Source organism: Pelodiscus sinensis, chromosome 3, assembly GCF_049634645.1.
Source record: "Pelodiscus sinensis isolate JC-2024 chromosome 3, ASM4963464v1, whole genome shotgun sequence".
NCBI lineage: Eukaryota > Metazoa > Chordata > Testudines > Trionychidae > Pelodiscus > Pelodiscus sinensis.
Window position 1 is genome coordinate 193,264,221 of NC_134713.1, and position 15,721 is coordinate 193,279,941.

The 15,721-nt window shown below is 52.7% G+C and overlaps 1 protein-coding gene across 2 annotated transcripts; it reads left to right on the forward strand.

The window, feature by feature from the left end:
- The first annotated feature begins 919 nt into the window (after positions 1-919).
- SSTR4 (somatostatin receptor 4) lies at positions 920-4,793 on the forward strand. Of its 2 annotated transcripts, none has more exons than XM_075925734.1 (2): positions 920-1,143; positions 1,781-4,793. In XM_075925734.1, the coding sequence occupies exon 2, from the start codon at positions 2,331-2,333 to the stop codon at positions 3,564-3,566; it is 1,236 nt and encodes a 411-aa protein (XP_075781849.1). In that variant the 5' UTR covers positions 920-1,143; positions 1,781-2,330; the 3' UTR covers positions 3,567-4,793. The 2 variants fall into 2 exon arrangements, with proteins under 2 accessions (XP_075781849.1, XP_075781850.1); XM_075925735.1 differs by lacking the exon at positions 920-1,143 and adding an exon at positions 1,338-1,673.
- The last annotated feature ends 10,928 nt before the right edge of the window (positions 4,794-15,721 follow it).

Below are 15,721 nucleotides of genomic sequence, written 5' to 3' on the forward strand. Positions count from 1 at the left end.
TTGTCTCTCTCACCAATGGAAGTGGGTCACATAAACGATATTATCTCACTCCCTCGTCTGTCTGGAAAAGATGAGGCACACTGGGAGTCAGATCCCTTGCTAAGACAAGGGCTGGTGACTCCATGCCTCCATTGTCGATGGATGCAACTTAGTTTTCCTCAGCCTCAGACCTGTTTGTGTCACTGCCATGGCCAGCTGGTCTGTGGCAGCCCGGGTTCCCCTTGGGGCCTGGCTGGGATCGTGACTTTGGCTACACCTCACTAGACATCATCAGAGTCCTCCGCGGGCTCCTGTCACTAGGTCTGCCTCAGTCTAGACATGCAGCCCATGCTGTGCCCGGCTCTTTCTGCCCTTTCCCCCCGGGCTTGTTCAGAGAGTCCTTCCCTTGCTCCCGGAGGAGTGGACTCCGATACCCTTATGCAGGCTGAATGGGACCTTACTGCGGGAATAATCCAAGCCAGGGGGCAGAGGAGAAAGTAAGGAGCTAAGCTACCGCAAGACCTGGCTGAGCTGCAGCAAAAGCCCCAGGGAGCTATTGAAAGAGCTGGCAGGCACCTGGGTTGCAATAGGACAGTACTTGTACGACATTTAAGTTCCTTTCACTCCTACCAGGGGATTACTCGTGGAGTAAGGAGGGCCTGCAGACCTGAGCACACACAGTTTGCTTGGTCTATTGCAGCGGTTTCCAATGCTTTTTGTTCTTTGCAGACCCCTTCGGTAATTATGAACGGGGGCGCACACCCCTTTGGATCTGCACTGTCAGGGGATGAGTGGTGACATTCTGTCCAGTTTTCAGGGTAAGACTTTTGCGGACTCTTTAGACATAGTCGGCGGCCCCCCCAGTTTGAGCTGCACAGCTTGATTTGATTTCCTCCCTCTCTCCCCCTCCCTGCTTCCGAGTCCCTGTCAGTGGACCGGCCAGAGCAATTCCGTCTGGGAGGAAAAAGGCAAACCCCAGCCCTCTCTGCAGTGGGAAGAGATTCCCAAAGGAACTCTTGAGCGCTAGCCAATCCGGGTGGGCCGTCTCTAGTTGCTAAGGAAACCTTCCTTCCTCTAATGCCTAGCCTATGCGGCGACACCTTGCATTGTGCTGCGCGCTGCTTGCCCGCATGACCCACTCCCAGAGGTACCGGCTGGATTCCCGTACGTATATCATTTGTGCAGGCCTTTGGGATGATGCATGTGAATGTTGTTACGGAGCGGGGACAATTTTGCCGCGAGCGTCTTGCCTCCCTGCCAAGATGCCCGCAGTGCTGACTGTGAGTCCCTGCAATGCAACCGGCACTAGGCAGTTACCGGGAACAGATCTGTGATTTAGGAACGTTCCCCCTTCTCCCTGACCGCCACAACTCTCGCAGGCGGCTAGGAGGGACGATGGAGATGCAGAAAAAGGAAGCAGTTTCCTTAGCTATTTTTAGTGGCCAGGGACAAATCCAATCAAGGGGGAATGATTTGAAATTTGAAACCCCTGAGCAGAAAACGGCAGTGTCTTGGGGGAAACAGTGTATTCTGTGTTAGAAATTATTGGAGCAAATGAGACGAAGCGGGGTTAAAATGCAAGGAGAGCGGCCTGTCTTTTACTCCACAAGGGCCAGATCCCACTAACTTTATTCGCCTTGGCTAGGACCTCCTTGTGAGTGTAGCCTATTGATGTCGCCGGAGCTGGCTGCAGGGTAAGGCATCTTCTTAGCAGCATGCAGGTGGCAGAATCCGGCCCTAAACAATGGGGAGATTAAATAGCCTCCGGGCAGCTTTTTCATGACATTCCCCTTCTTTGCAGGGGGGAATGAAGCCCATGAAGGCATGTGAAGCACCTCGGGGAAGATGAACCGTTCGCTGTTGATTATCCCTTTCCATGGCCCGGCGAGCAGCCCCTGGTGCGGCGTCCGGCGTCCGGCTCGGTCTGTGCTGGGCCTTGCGAGCGCCGCATGCTGCAGCGTGCTAGTGTCTGGCTGGAAAGTGAGTCCAAAGCACGGCAAGCGGGTGGCCCGTGATGGGAACAGCTGGCGGTGCGTAGCAGCGATTTGACTGGCCGGGCAGCAGCGCCGAAGAGCACAATGCTGCAGCTGCTGCTATGGATGCGGCAGACTTCCTCTCGCTCTCTGCATCAGCGGCACGCTGAGACGCAATCCTGCCAGGCGGCATCCTCCAGCCCCGTCCTTCCTCTGCCGGCAGCACCACCCGTCAGCAGGCAGCAGCCGGGCATCCCCCTGCAGAATCCCGCTTCCGGCCACACACACACACGCCCGTCTCACAGCGTCCATCCCCAATAGAATCCAGGCCCTGCCGCCCCTCTCTCCCCGCCCGCCTCTGACGGGCCAGTGGCCAACATGAGCACCGATGCCACACGCCTGCCTACCGGCGCCCAGGCCGGCGGGGCTATGTGGACTCCATCCGGCTTGATGGCTTCCGACATGCCTCCCAACGCCAGCAGCTCCTTGGCGCCACCGGAGCAGCGGCCCCGGGCGGAGGAGTGGACTGGCAGTGCCGGAGCGGTGGTGGGCACGGTGGCCATCCAATGCATCTACGCCCTCGTGTGCCTGCTGGGGCTGCTGGGCAACTCGCTGGTGATCTTCGTCATCCTGCGCTACGCCAAGATGAAGACGGCCACCAACATCTACCTGCTCAACCTGGCCATCGCTGACGAGCTCTTCATGCTGAGCATCCCCTTCGTGGCCACTTCCGCGGCCCTGCACCACTGGCCTTTTGGCCGGGTCTTGTGCCGCACCGTGCTGGGCGTGGACGGGCTCAACATGTTCACCAGTGTCTTCTGCCTGACCGTGCTCAGCCTGGACCGCTACATCGCCGTGGTGCACCCGCTGCGGGCCGCCACCTACCGCCGGCCCCGGGTGGCCAAGATGGTCAACGGAGGCGTCTGGCTGCTCTCGCTGCTGGTGGCCTCGCCAATCCCCATCTTCGCCGGCACGGCCACCACACACGACGGCCGAGCGGTGGCCTGCAACCTGCTGTGGCCTAGCCCGGCCTGGTCGGCCGCCTTTGTGGTCTACACCACCTTGCTGGGCTTCCTGCTGCCGGTGCTGGCCATGGGCCTCTGCTACCTGCTGATCGTGGGCAAGATGCGGGCGGTGGCGGAGCGGGTGGGCTGGCAGCAGCGGCGGCGCTCGGAGGGGAAGCTGACCCGGCTGGTGCTGATTGTGGTGGCCATGTTCGTGGTCTGCTGGATGCCCTTTTACGTGGTGCAGCTGGTGAACCTGCTGCTGCCCGGCCACCTGGACGCCACGGTGAACAACGCCTCCCTCATCCTCAGCTACTCCAACAGCTGCGCCAACCCCATCCTCTACGGCTTCCTCTCGGAGAGCTTCCGGCACTCCTTCCACGGCGTGCTGCGGCGGTGCTGCGACGCCCGCTTCTGCTGCTCCCACCCCGGCCTGGACCCCGCCGAGGAAGAGGAGGAGGAGGAGGCGCTAGATTACTGTGCCATCCCCAAGGCGGGGGAGACGAGCCAGGGCTGCATGTGCCTGTCTCTGCGGTGCCACCAGGAGCCGGTGCACCCTGACCCCTGCTGTAAGCCTGGCACCCTCCTTGCGAAGACCACCACCTTCTAGGTGGCACCATTCGCCCATGTGTCCTCCTCCCGGGGACCCCTGCCTTTGGAAAGGGAGGGTCCTCCTGGACCAGGCCCTGCCTTGGCAGCACTGGCTTCTTCTACTAAGCACCATTGCCCTGCTGTAGAAACAGGCGCACGGGGTCAGTCAGGAAGTCCTCAGCGTCAGAGGGCTGGCTCTTCCCTTCGGGCTGCGGCTGGGGTGGGGCTTGGACGGGGGCCGGGGGAGCTGGCGCAGAGACTCCACTCGCTCTTTTCTCTTTGGGCGCCTGGGCTTGTTTCTTGGTCTATTGCTTCTGCCGCCGGAGAGGTCCCTGGCCACTGAGACCTCAAGGACCATGCTTGGGGGCAGGAGCCACTTGAGGTGGCAAAGGGCGGGGGCAGAATCTGACCCGGGGAATGAAGATTCTCTTAGCCACTCCCATGCTGGGTATTTGATCTCGGGGCAGGTGTTTTCTGTTGCGCCTCTGTGCTTCTGGGCCTGGTGACTTCAGGAGGAGCTTTTCCTGCTGATCTTACTGGGATTAGGCTCAGCTCTAGTGCCAGAGAGGGAGCAAGAGAAGGGACCTTCTTTAATCGTGACCAGCTCTCGGCCGGGGACGTGCCATCCTTAGCAATTGATGGCCCACTTTCCCAAAGGGCCCAGCTCCCAGTAAGGACAATGGGGGCTGTGGGACCCTTTTGAAAATCTGCCCATTAGCCTCACGTTTCTCTGATGGGAAAGGAGTTTGCAGAAAGCACCCCGAAGGATGGCAGCCCCGCTGCGCTGATGTAAGGCTTCTACGTTAGGACCGAGAGTTTTGCCAACAACATGACCCTACCCAGGCTCTGGACTTTTTAAATGCTTGAGGTTTTAAGAGCTCCCTAGAAAGAGCACAGCTGGGAGGACTGCGCTGCCGTTGTGCCAGGAATGATCCAATCTGTAACTGTGCCGTGCAGTTTGGAAAAATAAAGAACCGTACTATTGGCCTGGAACGTGGGTATTATTAGCCCTCGGTATGACATCATGGGGATGTTCTTGTTGTTTAAATAAACGGCCTTCACAACATACAAGATCTTTAGGCACCGAAAGGGGGAACCAGAGTCTAAAATGGATTCCCAGGATCTGGCAATAAATCCTAACCAGGAACTGGCTCCAAAAGCTTGGGGAGTCGGGAATTTTGCTCAGTCCTCCACTCATGGGGAGCCGGTGAAGGTAGGGCTACAGTAAGCAAGCCCCCACCCCCGCACCTTCTGACCAGACCACTGCCCCCAGGGGAGCCAGGCCGCCTCCCCGTGCCCACCCCCAGCACAGGGAGGGTAGGCGGGTGGGCGCACAACCCAGCCTCCTTGGCCCCGAAACAGGAGGAGGGTGGATGCTCAGGGCAGCAACACTCCGCTCCCCGGATGCCGACAGTAGGGTGGAGTGTGGGAAGGGCCAGGCTGGCGGTTTGGGAAGGCAATACCTCCCCTTGCCTCGGATACCGGTTGCCCCTCTCTCCACCGACGTCCTGCATTTTAGGTGCAGACACACACTTGTTCTCATTTGACTTTCTTTACAATTCTCTCGGTTCCTAAAAAGGCCGGCTCCCGGCAGTCACTGATCCTGACGTCCTGGGCATGTTCTCGAGCGGTTCATTCATCCCTTACAAATTACTGCAAGGGTTTCAGCGATCACTAGGCACCTCTATGTTCTAGTTTTCTACAGCTGCTCCACTGTGTGGCGAAGAGCTTCCCAATTCACTGACTTCTCTTCTTGTTTCCTTTTTATGTGTCTGACTGCTGGCTTGAGAGCATCCGTCAGCACCGCCTCATTGGTCTCCTTTTCTCGAACAGCTCGCGATGGCTAATTATTAATTATTATTATTATTATTATTACCAGGGCACCTAGACACTGGGGCGGACGCCACCGTCCTACAAACCCAGAACCAAAAGACGGTCCCGCTCTGGCCTCCGAGAACCCACAACCTAAGAAGTCACATTTCCAAACACTCAGAACAAGGGGAGACCATTTTAACCTTCGTCACGCTCAGCTGATGTAGGAGAACAATAATCCGAGGTGGGCAGGTTTGTCTGAGGTGCTTCAAATTTGGGTCCCTGCCTTGCAGTTTGGTGCCGGTGCTCATCACGCCGTACTGCGAGCCGTTGTCAGTCGATGAGACAGCTGGTGGCGCTGGGGGATGTTATATTTACTTTGATCAACTAGGCAATGGATTTTCCATCAACTAGGCGATTAGTCGATAAGTGGGGGGAGCTGCAGCGGGGTTTAAAAGACTGAAGCAGACCAGAAGGGACTCGGCACGAGCTGGAAATCAGCTGACGCCGGGTTCCCTCCCTTTCCCCTTCTCCTCCACAGGCTGCGTCTAGATTGGCAAGATTTTGCGCCAATACTTTAATGGAAAAGTTTTTCTGTTAAAAGTGTTTGCGCAAGAGAGCGTCTATACTCGCATGTGCTTTTGCGCAAAAGCATCCATGCCCAGTGTAGACGCTCTCTTGTGCAAGAAAGCTCCAATGGCCATTTTAGCCATCAGGCTTTCTTGCGCAAGAAATTAACGTTCCTGTCTACACTGGCCCTCTTGCGCAAGAGGGCTTATCCCTGAGCGGGAGCGTTGGAGTATTTGCGCAAGAACCACTGATTTCGTACAGTACAAAGTCAGTGCTCTTGCGCAAATACAAGCAGCCAGTGTAGACAGGCAGCAAGATTTTGCTCAAAAGCCAGTCTAGACGCAGCCACTGTGTTTTAGCTTTTCAAATGTATTAAGAGCCCGCAGGCTGTTAATACATTTAAAAGGCAGAAGCGCCGAGGGGGGGGACTTGGCACCAGCCGGGCCAGCTGATTCCTGGCTCGCACAGGGTCTTCTCCACTGTGCACCAGCCTTAAACGTAAAAAGGCTGGTGCGCAGTGTGGGGACCTGGCGTGGGCCAGGAATCAGCTGTCCCTCCCGCTGTGGTCTCCTGCTGTCCCTCCCGCTGTGGTCTCCTGCTGTCCCTCCCGGGTCCCTGCTTCCGGCAGGCTCTTAATACATTAAAAAAGCAGAGGTGCAGCATCTGGGATTGGGTGCAAGCCAGGAGTCAGCTGATTCCTGGCTCGTGCAAGGTCCCCACTACTCCTCTGCCTCCCCCCCCCCAGTGGAGATGGTGCTGGGGGGGTGGGAATCAGTTTTTAAGCTGGTTCTCCCCAGCACTGGCTCCTGCTCCCTCCTTTTGGTGCCTCTGATAGCGGGACTAGTCGATTACCTGATCAGTTGTTGCTTATCAGGTAGTCGATTAGTGGCTTACATCCCTAAGCAGTGCATATCATTAAATGTGTCTTGTCAAGGGTTGGGGGTTTGGATGCCAGCGTGATCCTGGGAAGATTTATATAAGAGGTTCCATTGGCTGGATATGCCCTGCAAAATGGTATGAGGTGACTCCTGTCCTTTGGCTAACCAGGGCACTCTCTTGGCAGCTCAGCACGGGGATGGTTCTCCTGCCTTTTCACCGGTGCATTCTGGTCCGGCAACGTGGCTCACCCGCTTTGCCTTTGTGTCAAGCGCTGGGCCTGATGGAAGGCAATGGAGCTGCACCAAGCCTTACGCAGCGATAGCCCTGCGTGATTTCCCAGGGCTGCTGATCCGTCTGCCATGGCTTCGCTGTGGCTTGATGGGCAGGAAAAGCGAAGGTTCCCAAAGGAAAGCCTCGCGCTGCCCTTTTGGCTCTGACAGCTGTGGCACTGCCCTTGGCCTTCCGCTGCACACAAGGGAAGCAAAGGGATCTGGGCCTGGGAGAGGCTCTTTAATAGCATTTCAATTATGCTCCGACAATAGAAAGGACAAGTCTACGTTCTGGGTGTGTCTCCTGCCGGGGTATTGCCCTGCCTTGGGCGTGGGCTGTCAGGCTCAGCCCTATGACCACCAATGTTCCCAGCACCGAGCCCCGCTTTCCTCGCAGCAGCCTCGACACGGCCTGGAATTCGGGGTATCGTCCGCGTGTCTGTGGCTAAGTGTCTTCAGTTCAGAGCTCTAAGGCTGGAAGAGGCTGCTGCGCCCACCTGCTCTGACCCCCAGAGCATCACCCAGCAAGTGCATCAACCCACGCACGGCAGGAGGAACTAGCCCAGCGGGTTTCAAACGACTGGCACTCCAGGGCTGTGTCTACACTGGCCACTTATTCTGGAAAATCAGCCACTTTTCCGGAATAGCTTGCCAGCTGTCTACACTGGCCGCTTGAATTTCCGGAAAAGCACTGACGATCTACTGTAAGAAATCAGCCGCTTTTCCGGAAATACTATGCTGCTCCCGCTCGGGCTAAAGCCCTTTTTCCGGAAAACTGTTCCGGAAAAGGGCAAGTGTAGACAGCACAGTAGTGTTTTCCGCAAAAAAGCCCCGATCGCGAAATGACGATTGGGGCTTTTTTGCGGAAAAGCGCGTCTACATTGGCACGGGCGCTTTTCTGGAAAAAGTGCTTTTCCGGAAAAGCATCCTGCCAATGTAGACGCGCTTTTTCCGGAAATACTTATAACGGAAAACTCTTCCTTTTTAAGCATTTCCGGAAAATCATGCCACTGTAGACATAGCCCAGGGGTGTGTCTAAACTACATGGCTCCATCGATGGAGTCATGTAGATGAGGCTGATAGGCAAAGGGAAATGAAGCCGCGATTTAAATAATTGCGGCTTCATTTAAATTTAAATGGCTGCCGCGCTGAGCCGACAAAGAGCTGATCAGCTGTTTGTTGGCTCAGCGCGCTAGTCTGGACGCTCCCGCGCCGACCTGAAAGGCCTTTATCGACCTCCCCGTTATGCTTTCAGAAGCACTCAGTGTTACTTATGGCCTTGTTTGTACTAGAAAGTTGGGCCTCTCTAACTATGCTGGTGTAGGGTTAGACAGACATGGTTAAAGCCGGGCGACCACACACACACTGGTACAGCTAGCCCCATATGGGATGGCGAATAAACGGTACTGGTACAAAGCATCTTTATTCCAGCAAAACTGAGAGCTCGTACCGCTATAAACACATTGGTCAAAAAACCAGTGTGCAATGGGCAGTCACAATTAGTAAGTGGGCTGCATGAGTGGCCCTCCTTCATCTCTGTGCCGCATGCGGCCTTGCACACCCCTTTCCCCGTGCTCCTCTTGCACACGGGGGCACTGGAGCCCTGCCCTTCCCACTCCTCCCATGCCATCCCAGCACTTTCAGAGCGCCACAAATCTGATTCGCATTCTGGGTTTGCTCCCACCCCTCCCTCCCAGAGTTGGAACCCTGTGAACAGCTGATTCGTGATGTTCCAGCTCTGGGAAGGAGGCGGAGGAGCGGGGACGGAGCGCGAAGCAGCGGATTCGTGGCGCTTGGAAAGTGCTGGGAGGGTGGGAGGCTGAGCAAGGAAATGCAGGGCCCCAGCACACAAGAGACCCATGGGGGAGAGAGGCAGACTGGGGGTCCGTGGGTGGCAGGCATGCTGGGCCGCATGTTGCCCACTACTGGTGTAAGTGCATCCTACAATGACAAAAGAGTTTTTTCCATCACTGTACGTAATCTACCTCCCTTGCATTGGCAGCTAGGTGGAAGGAAGAATTTTTCCATTGACCTATCTATATGTACCTTGGGGGTGAGCTCAGCCTGGCCACATATTGTCGTGGGAATTTTTCACATCCCTGAGCACCAGAGCTGTGTCAACCTACTTTTAAGTAGAGATCCGGCATTAGACCAACACTGACTGCTTTGAACATCCGACTCAAGGCTTGGGTACTCTACCATATGTCCTGGGGAAGATCGTCACTGCTGGTTCAGACATTTCTCTAGCCTCCCCTTGCTGTTTAAGATATTAAATGACAGGGTGAACCTCCATAATTTGGATTTTCCCGGGCTGGGATTGACTCGTCTGGTCTGGCAAATCCCCTGACTCATGACCAGTCAGGTCCCCCTGGTGCTGTACCAGGGAGGTTCAACCTGTAGTTACAAAGTCTGGATTCACTGAAGCAGGGGCCAATATGCAATTTGAATCTTTTACATGGAGCCCAGGTGAGCAGAGGAGCTGTACATATGGTCCCTTACATTTGCATTTATTAAGCAATTAAGAGTGGCTCAAAGGAAATACTTGGAAGCCTGAATCAGATTGGTAGCCCCATTTGGTAAAAATCTGGATTAGTTGCCCCAGGAATCGCCAAGTTTCAAGGAAGTTTTATTTCTCTGGGTTGGTTCCATTTGTCACTTAAAAATCAACATTTCAAAACTCAAGTCCAGTGGCATTTAATGCCTCCTCATTTTATCTGTTAGCCAGCACCGTGGGTCATTTATCCCAAGACAAGAAAAATGCTAAACCTTATCAAATCCGAGGGCTGGCATTACACAACCACTTTGCACCTACACTGCAAACACCTTGCTCAAGGAGGAAAGTTACAAGGTGCAAGATCAAGACCTTACAGCGGGCAGTAGGAGTAAGACATGAATTCTACTGGGGCTATGTCTAGACTGCAGGCTTTTTTTAGGAAGAAGCTTTTCTGAAAGAGATCTTCCAGAAAAACATCTTCTGAAAGAGCATGTCCACACCGGCCAAGGGCATCGAAAAAGCACCTGTACTATTTTTCCTCTTTCCTCTTCTTTCGAAAGAACTCCCTCTTCCCCATCCACACACGCTTTTTTCCGAAAGAGCTCTTTTGCAAAAAGGCTCCTTCCTCGTAGAAAGAGGTTTATCAATGTCGGAAAACCCCCTCCATTCTTTCGATTTTCAATTGCAGTGTGGACGTAAGTGAAGTTTTTTTTCGGAAAAACGGCCATTTTTCTGAAAAAAACCTCGGTAGCATAGACATAGCCTGGGAATCCCTTTAAAAGAATCTATTTCCGAAGGGGTTTTGTTCCCTGTGTTTAATTTATAAGTGGAGGAGAGGGGATGGTACCATTTTTTCTCCGTAACTGGTGAGCTGTGCTAATTGGTACAGAAATGCTGCCACCACACCCCCTGGCTTGAAGTAGTTTCCAGCATATGCAGGGGCATTTCCTCCACAGCTTCTCTCCCCTCTAGGGGGCAGACTGCACCCAGACAATGTTAAACCGATGTTGCCCGGCCCCTGTACCAAACATCCTAACACGTTCCCCCCCCGTTTGCACTCCCAGGAATTCGTGCTGGAGCCCCCTCCTGCACAGGGAGAACATGCCTGTTGCTAGATCCTTGCAAGGGGGACCGCACATGCCAAGGAGTGCCTGGGAGCAGAGCTGACTGGTGCCTGGAAGGCGGGGCACAAGGCTGATGGCTCCGCCTCCTCTCCATCCCCTTCAGCTCGTGGGACAGTGCAAAGAGGGAGGAGCTTCGGTCCTGTTGTCACGGGCACGTGGGCTGCTTGTGTGTGTTTCCTCCCCGGGCCACGGAAAGGGCCTGGCAGCATGGACAGAGCAGCCTAGGGCAAAGCTCAAAAGACAGAGGGAGAAAGGGACTGAAATCGGGGGAATTGTCCGACCGCGGCCGGCTCAAACGAGGCTCAGCAGGGAGCTGCAACCCTGACCTGACTATGCCGTCCAAGATCTCCCGTATGTAAATCAGGGAGGGGTGGATCATCTGGAACCCATCTCCAAGGGATGACATCAGTAGCAGGTGGGGGCATTTTCAGGGCTGGAATTCATCATCTCACACGCCATCCCGCTTCCCTTGCTCCTAGGAATTGTCCCCTGGGTCTCCCAGCAGGCCTCCTGGGCTGGGGTTTTGTCTCTCATGAGCCATCCAAAGGGAAAGACTTGGAGGCACTTGTCATCTGCAAACGTTGGGGGCTGTTTTAAAACCAAACACTGTTATTTATGGGCAGATATTTCGCAGCTCTGGGGAAAACATCTGGGTTGCATTTACGTGTAGCTGCTTTGAATAAAAACTGAACGGGACGTACATAACATAACCCTCTTAGAACAGCGAAGGTTGGATTCCCAGCTGCTCCTCTCCCGCACAGGGCCAGAGACGGAGCGAAGGATTGAAGTCCCCCACGATTAAGGCAGAGTAGCCTCCGAGTGGCTCTGATTTACACGCTGCTTCTACCTGGCTCTGTTCGCTCTGAGGGGCAATGAACAGCTGTAGTGCCCTCCAGCCAGAGCCCTGAGCTATCTCCTGGGCTGGGCCTGGAAGCCAGACGGGTGTAGAGCAGGGGTGGGCAATAATTTTCACAGGGGGGCCACTCAATGAATTTTGGTACTAGTCACGGGCTTGCTCCACCCCCAAGGGGCGGGGTCTGGGGCAGAAGGGGCGGGGCCTGGGGCAGAAGGGGCGTGGCTGAGGACTCCTTCCCCCTCCCCTGAGCAGTCTGGGGCCAGGGCTTTTAATAAAAGCACAGAAAAGGGCTCATGGTTCCCAGCATCACCGCTACCACATTGCCTGGCAGCCGCCCAGGGTTGCTGCAGCTATTTAAAGGGCTCGTGGCTCCAGCCCCTGCCAGGGTAGCGCCGTGACCAGGAGACCTTTAAACAGCCACAGAAACCCCGGGAAGCTTCCAGGCAACACAACAGCAGTGAGGCTGGGAGTAAACAGCAGCAATTTAAAGGGCTCGCGGCCCAGCCGCTATCACGCTGCCTGGCAGGCGCCCGGGATTGCTGCGGCTCCAGTCCCTGCGGGGGTAGCATCGTGACCAGGAGCTGTGAGCCATTTAAATAGGATCCTGCTGCCTGAACCACCACCTGGAAATTCGGTGGCACGGGCAACAGGATATAAATAGAAAGCAGCTAGATGCAGTCTGTGAGCTGGATCAAAGTGTTAGGTGGGTCGGATCTGCCCCCCAGGCTGCGTTTTGCTCAGTCCACAATCCTACTGAGAATCAGGCCCTGAATCTCAAACCCTGAGGGTAGTAAAAGGACACAGCAAAAAGTCTCTGTGAAGTCCTGTGGCACTTAAACACTAAGCCCTGGTCTATACTAGGACTTTATTTCGAAATAACACCCCTGAGGTTGAATTTAGAAGAGGAGCGTCCACTCTCCCAAGCCCGTTATTTTGAAATAACGGGCTGCTCATTTTGAAATCTGTACTCCTGCTTTCCTCAGGGAATAATGCTCATTCCAAAACAGTTATTTCGAAATAGCGGTAGTGTGGATGCGCCGGTGCTGCTTTTTCAAAATAACGACTCCCCAGAGCAGTGTTTCCCAATTTTATTTGGCTGAGGAACCCTCACGTTTTGTCGAGCCAAAAAAACCCCCAAAAAACCAACAAATCCCCAACAACAATGCGTCTCTGTCTCTTTAAGTGGGGGCAGGGGAATGGCAGGTCTTCATGGAACCCTTGCTTTCGCTTCGTGGAAGCCCAGGGTTCCACGGAGCACCAATTGGGAAACACTGCCCCAGAATAATTAGAACTAATTACTCCCCAGAACTTCCTGGGACTCTAAGTCTGAGCCTGCCTTGGACTAATTTCAAGGCTTTCCCATAGCATAGACAGGCTAGTTCAATTTTGTTAAATCAGGAGTTATTAAGTCGACTTTACTAATTTAAAAAGAGTTTCCTAGTGTAGACATGGCCTAACAGATTTATTTGGGCATCAGCTTTCGCGGGGAGCATCTGACAAAGTGGTTTTTACCCTCCAAAGCTGATGCCCAAATAAATCTGTTCATCTCTAAGCTGCTACCAGACTCCTCGTTGCTTTGGCAGACACAGACTATCACGCCTCCCCCGCTGGGACCTGTGAAAGGACCGCTACTAACGCGGCTGACGATGAGCCCTGCAGTTGCTGCTGCAATAATTAGGAACTGACTCTCAGAAAACCAAAGGAGCCAATTCCGTTCTTAGTGACATCATTACCCGCAAGGAGTTGACCCCGTGCAGTTGGGGGAGGATGTCAGTTTTTGGACCCAAATCTGGGAAAGGGAACACAGCCCAAGAAAATTTACATGACTCTCAAGTCCTACACCCACACCCAAGCCCGTCCGTGCACGGGGCTGGAAAACAGAAACCAAAGCATTTCCTGGAGTGTTTGGTTCCTCAGTTTTGATTGACAGGAAGGTACTATTTCGTCCACTTAAAAATTTGTCACTGTTTGGTTTAAAGAAAGGGGTGGTGGGGACCACAATAAAAACTGCCAGCAGTTTGCAAGTTCCCCACATTGTGCCTATGTGGACTAGCAGCACAACCTACCCTTGCTGCCCTTGGAAAAGGTGATCAGTTCCTAACCATCCTGAGTGAGATCGCTGGAATCCGGCCACCCTGGACGGAAGCTTTGCAAAACCAGCATCCTTGATCAAAACCTCCTGGGCTTGAACAAAGACATAAACTAGTTGGCGTATTACAAAGCCAATTTTCCCCACCTTTAACATCTGCATTTTCACATCAAAAGCCATGAATGAACACTTCCATTAGCTTCATTAACATGGATCCTACAATTCACAGGCAGTGATTTTGCTGTTATATCTTGGATTCTGTTATTTCCATTCCAACTCATCTGATGAAGTGGGTTTTACCCACGAAAGCTCATCATTCTGTGTATTTTTGTTAGTCACTAAAGGCATGTCTACACTAGGAAATTATTTATTTCAAAATAAGCTTATTCCCCAAGGCTACATCTAAACTACAGGTGCCTCCAGTATTCTGAAATAGCTATCCCACGTCTTAAAAGCAAGCCCGTTATTTTGAAATATAACAGGCTCACTATTCCAACATCCCTTTAAACCTCATTCCATGAGGAGTAAGGGATGTTTTGGAATAGTGGGTTATTTCCAAATTAAGCTATCTCAAAATAAGACTGAAATAAGATATGCAATTTGGTATGTCAAATTGTGTATCTTATTTCAACCAGTGTAGATGCACCCGAAGGAAAACAGGAGTAGTTATTTTGAAATAACTAGCCCCTTATTTCAAAATAACAGGTTTCGCAGTGTGGACACTCTGCTTGTTATTTTGAAATAACTCCGTAGTGTAGATCTGGGCTAAGGTGCCACGGGGCTACTTATTTTTAAAGTTATAGACTTACACAGCTACCCTTCTGAGACTTCAAAACTTCCTGACTATCCATGGATGGTGGTCCATCCCTTAATCTTTTATTGTCAGTCTTCTCTCTTTGGAGTGAAATCCTGGCTCCATGGCTGTGAATGGCCAACCTCCCCATTGATTTAAGTGGGGCAAGGTTTCATCCATCATTTTTAATTGCATTTTCTCCCCCAAGAAAATCCCTCTTGCAACCTTTCCTTCCCACCTCCTGACCCCTTCCCGTTCCTCCTTAACATATATGTGGTAACATTCCCCAGCCCCTCTGCTCCCTGCAGAAATCAGTAAACCTAGGATCTTCGGCAGGACATTTCTTTTGTGATTATTTTTATTCATGCAGCACTTTTCGCTCTCAAAGCGCTGTACAAGTATGAACCAGCCCTCCCAAGAAAAGTCAATCTTAGCCCCTTTGGACAGACGGGGAAAATGGAGCACAGAGATGCTGTAAAGTCACACTGTGAGCCTCCATGGGAGCCAGCCAGGTCTCCCCACTCAAATCTTGTGTTTAATCCACCTGCACCACGATTTCTGATCGGAACACATGCAGGAGAGTCTCTGCTCGTGTGTGCCACTGAAAACAATTTGCTGAAACTTTTTAGGAGCAAATTCATCCCTGGCCTGGGAATAGGAGTAAGTTCAGCTCACAAGGAAGTTGTCAAATTAAAAGGACGATTATAGCAGGCGCTGCATTTCAACGTTAACCAGTGCCACTACTGGACGGGTAACGTTATTTGCAGTAACATATAAATTTTAGGCCCAATCCTTGCTCATATTAAATTCCCATTCAAGTCAACAAGAGTTGGATAAAGACACATGGCCAAATTATCTCTTCCACATGCAACTCCCACAGGCCAAATCCTGTTCACACTAACAAAAATTCACTCACTTTAAAGGAGCATTCTATGTGTAGACAGATAGATATCTCAACAAAGTGTCGGTAGGGCCACATTCATTCTTATGTAGCTATCGTTTTATTTCTATTTTTTAAACACTTTTCTTTCAATGTTAATCTTGTTCTCCATTATTTACAGCCCATTTTCTCTGATAATAATCACACTTGTGAAATAGCCATAGAAGAACACCCAGGTTGCTTTTCAAAGGTGCCAGAACATGCAGCTCTCATGGACTCTAACGGGATCTGTGGGAGTTATGCACATCTGATAATCTGGCCAGTGAAGAAATCATTCTTGGTAAGGAAAGATCAGCATCTGCTGTTACTCAGGGAGATCATGGAAAGAAAGAACATTTCATTACCACA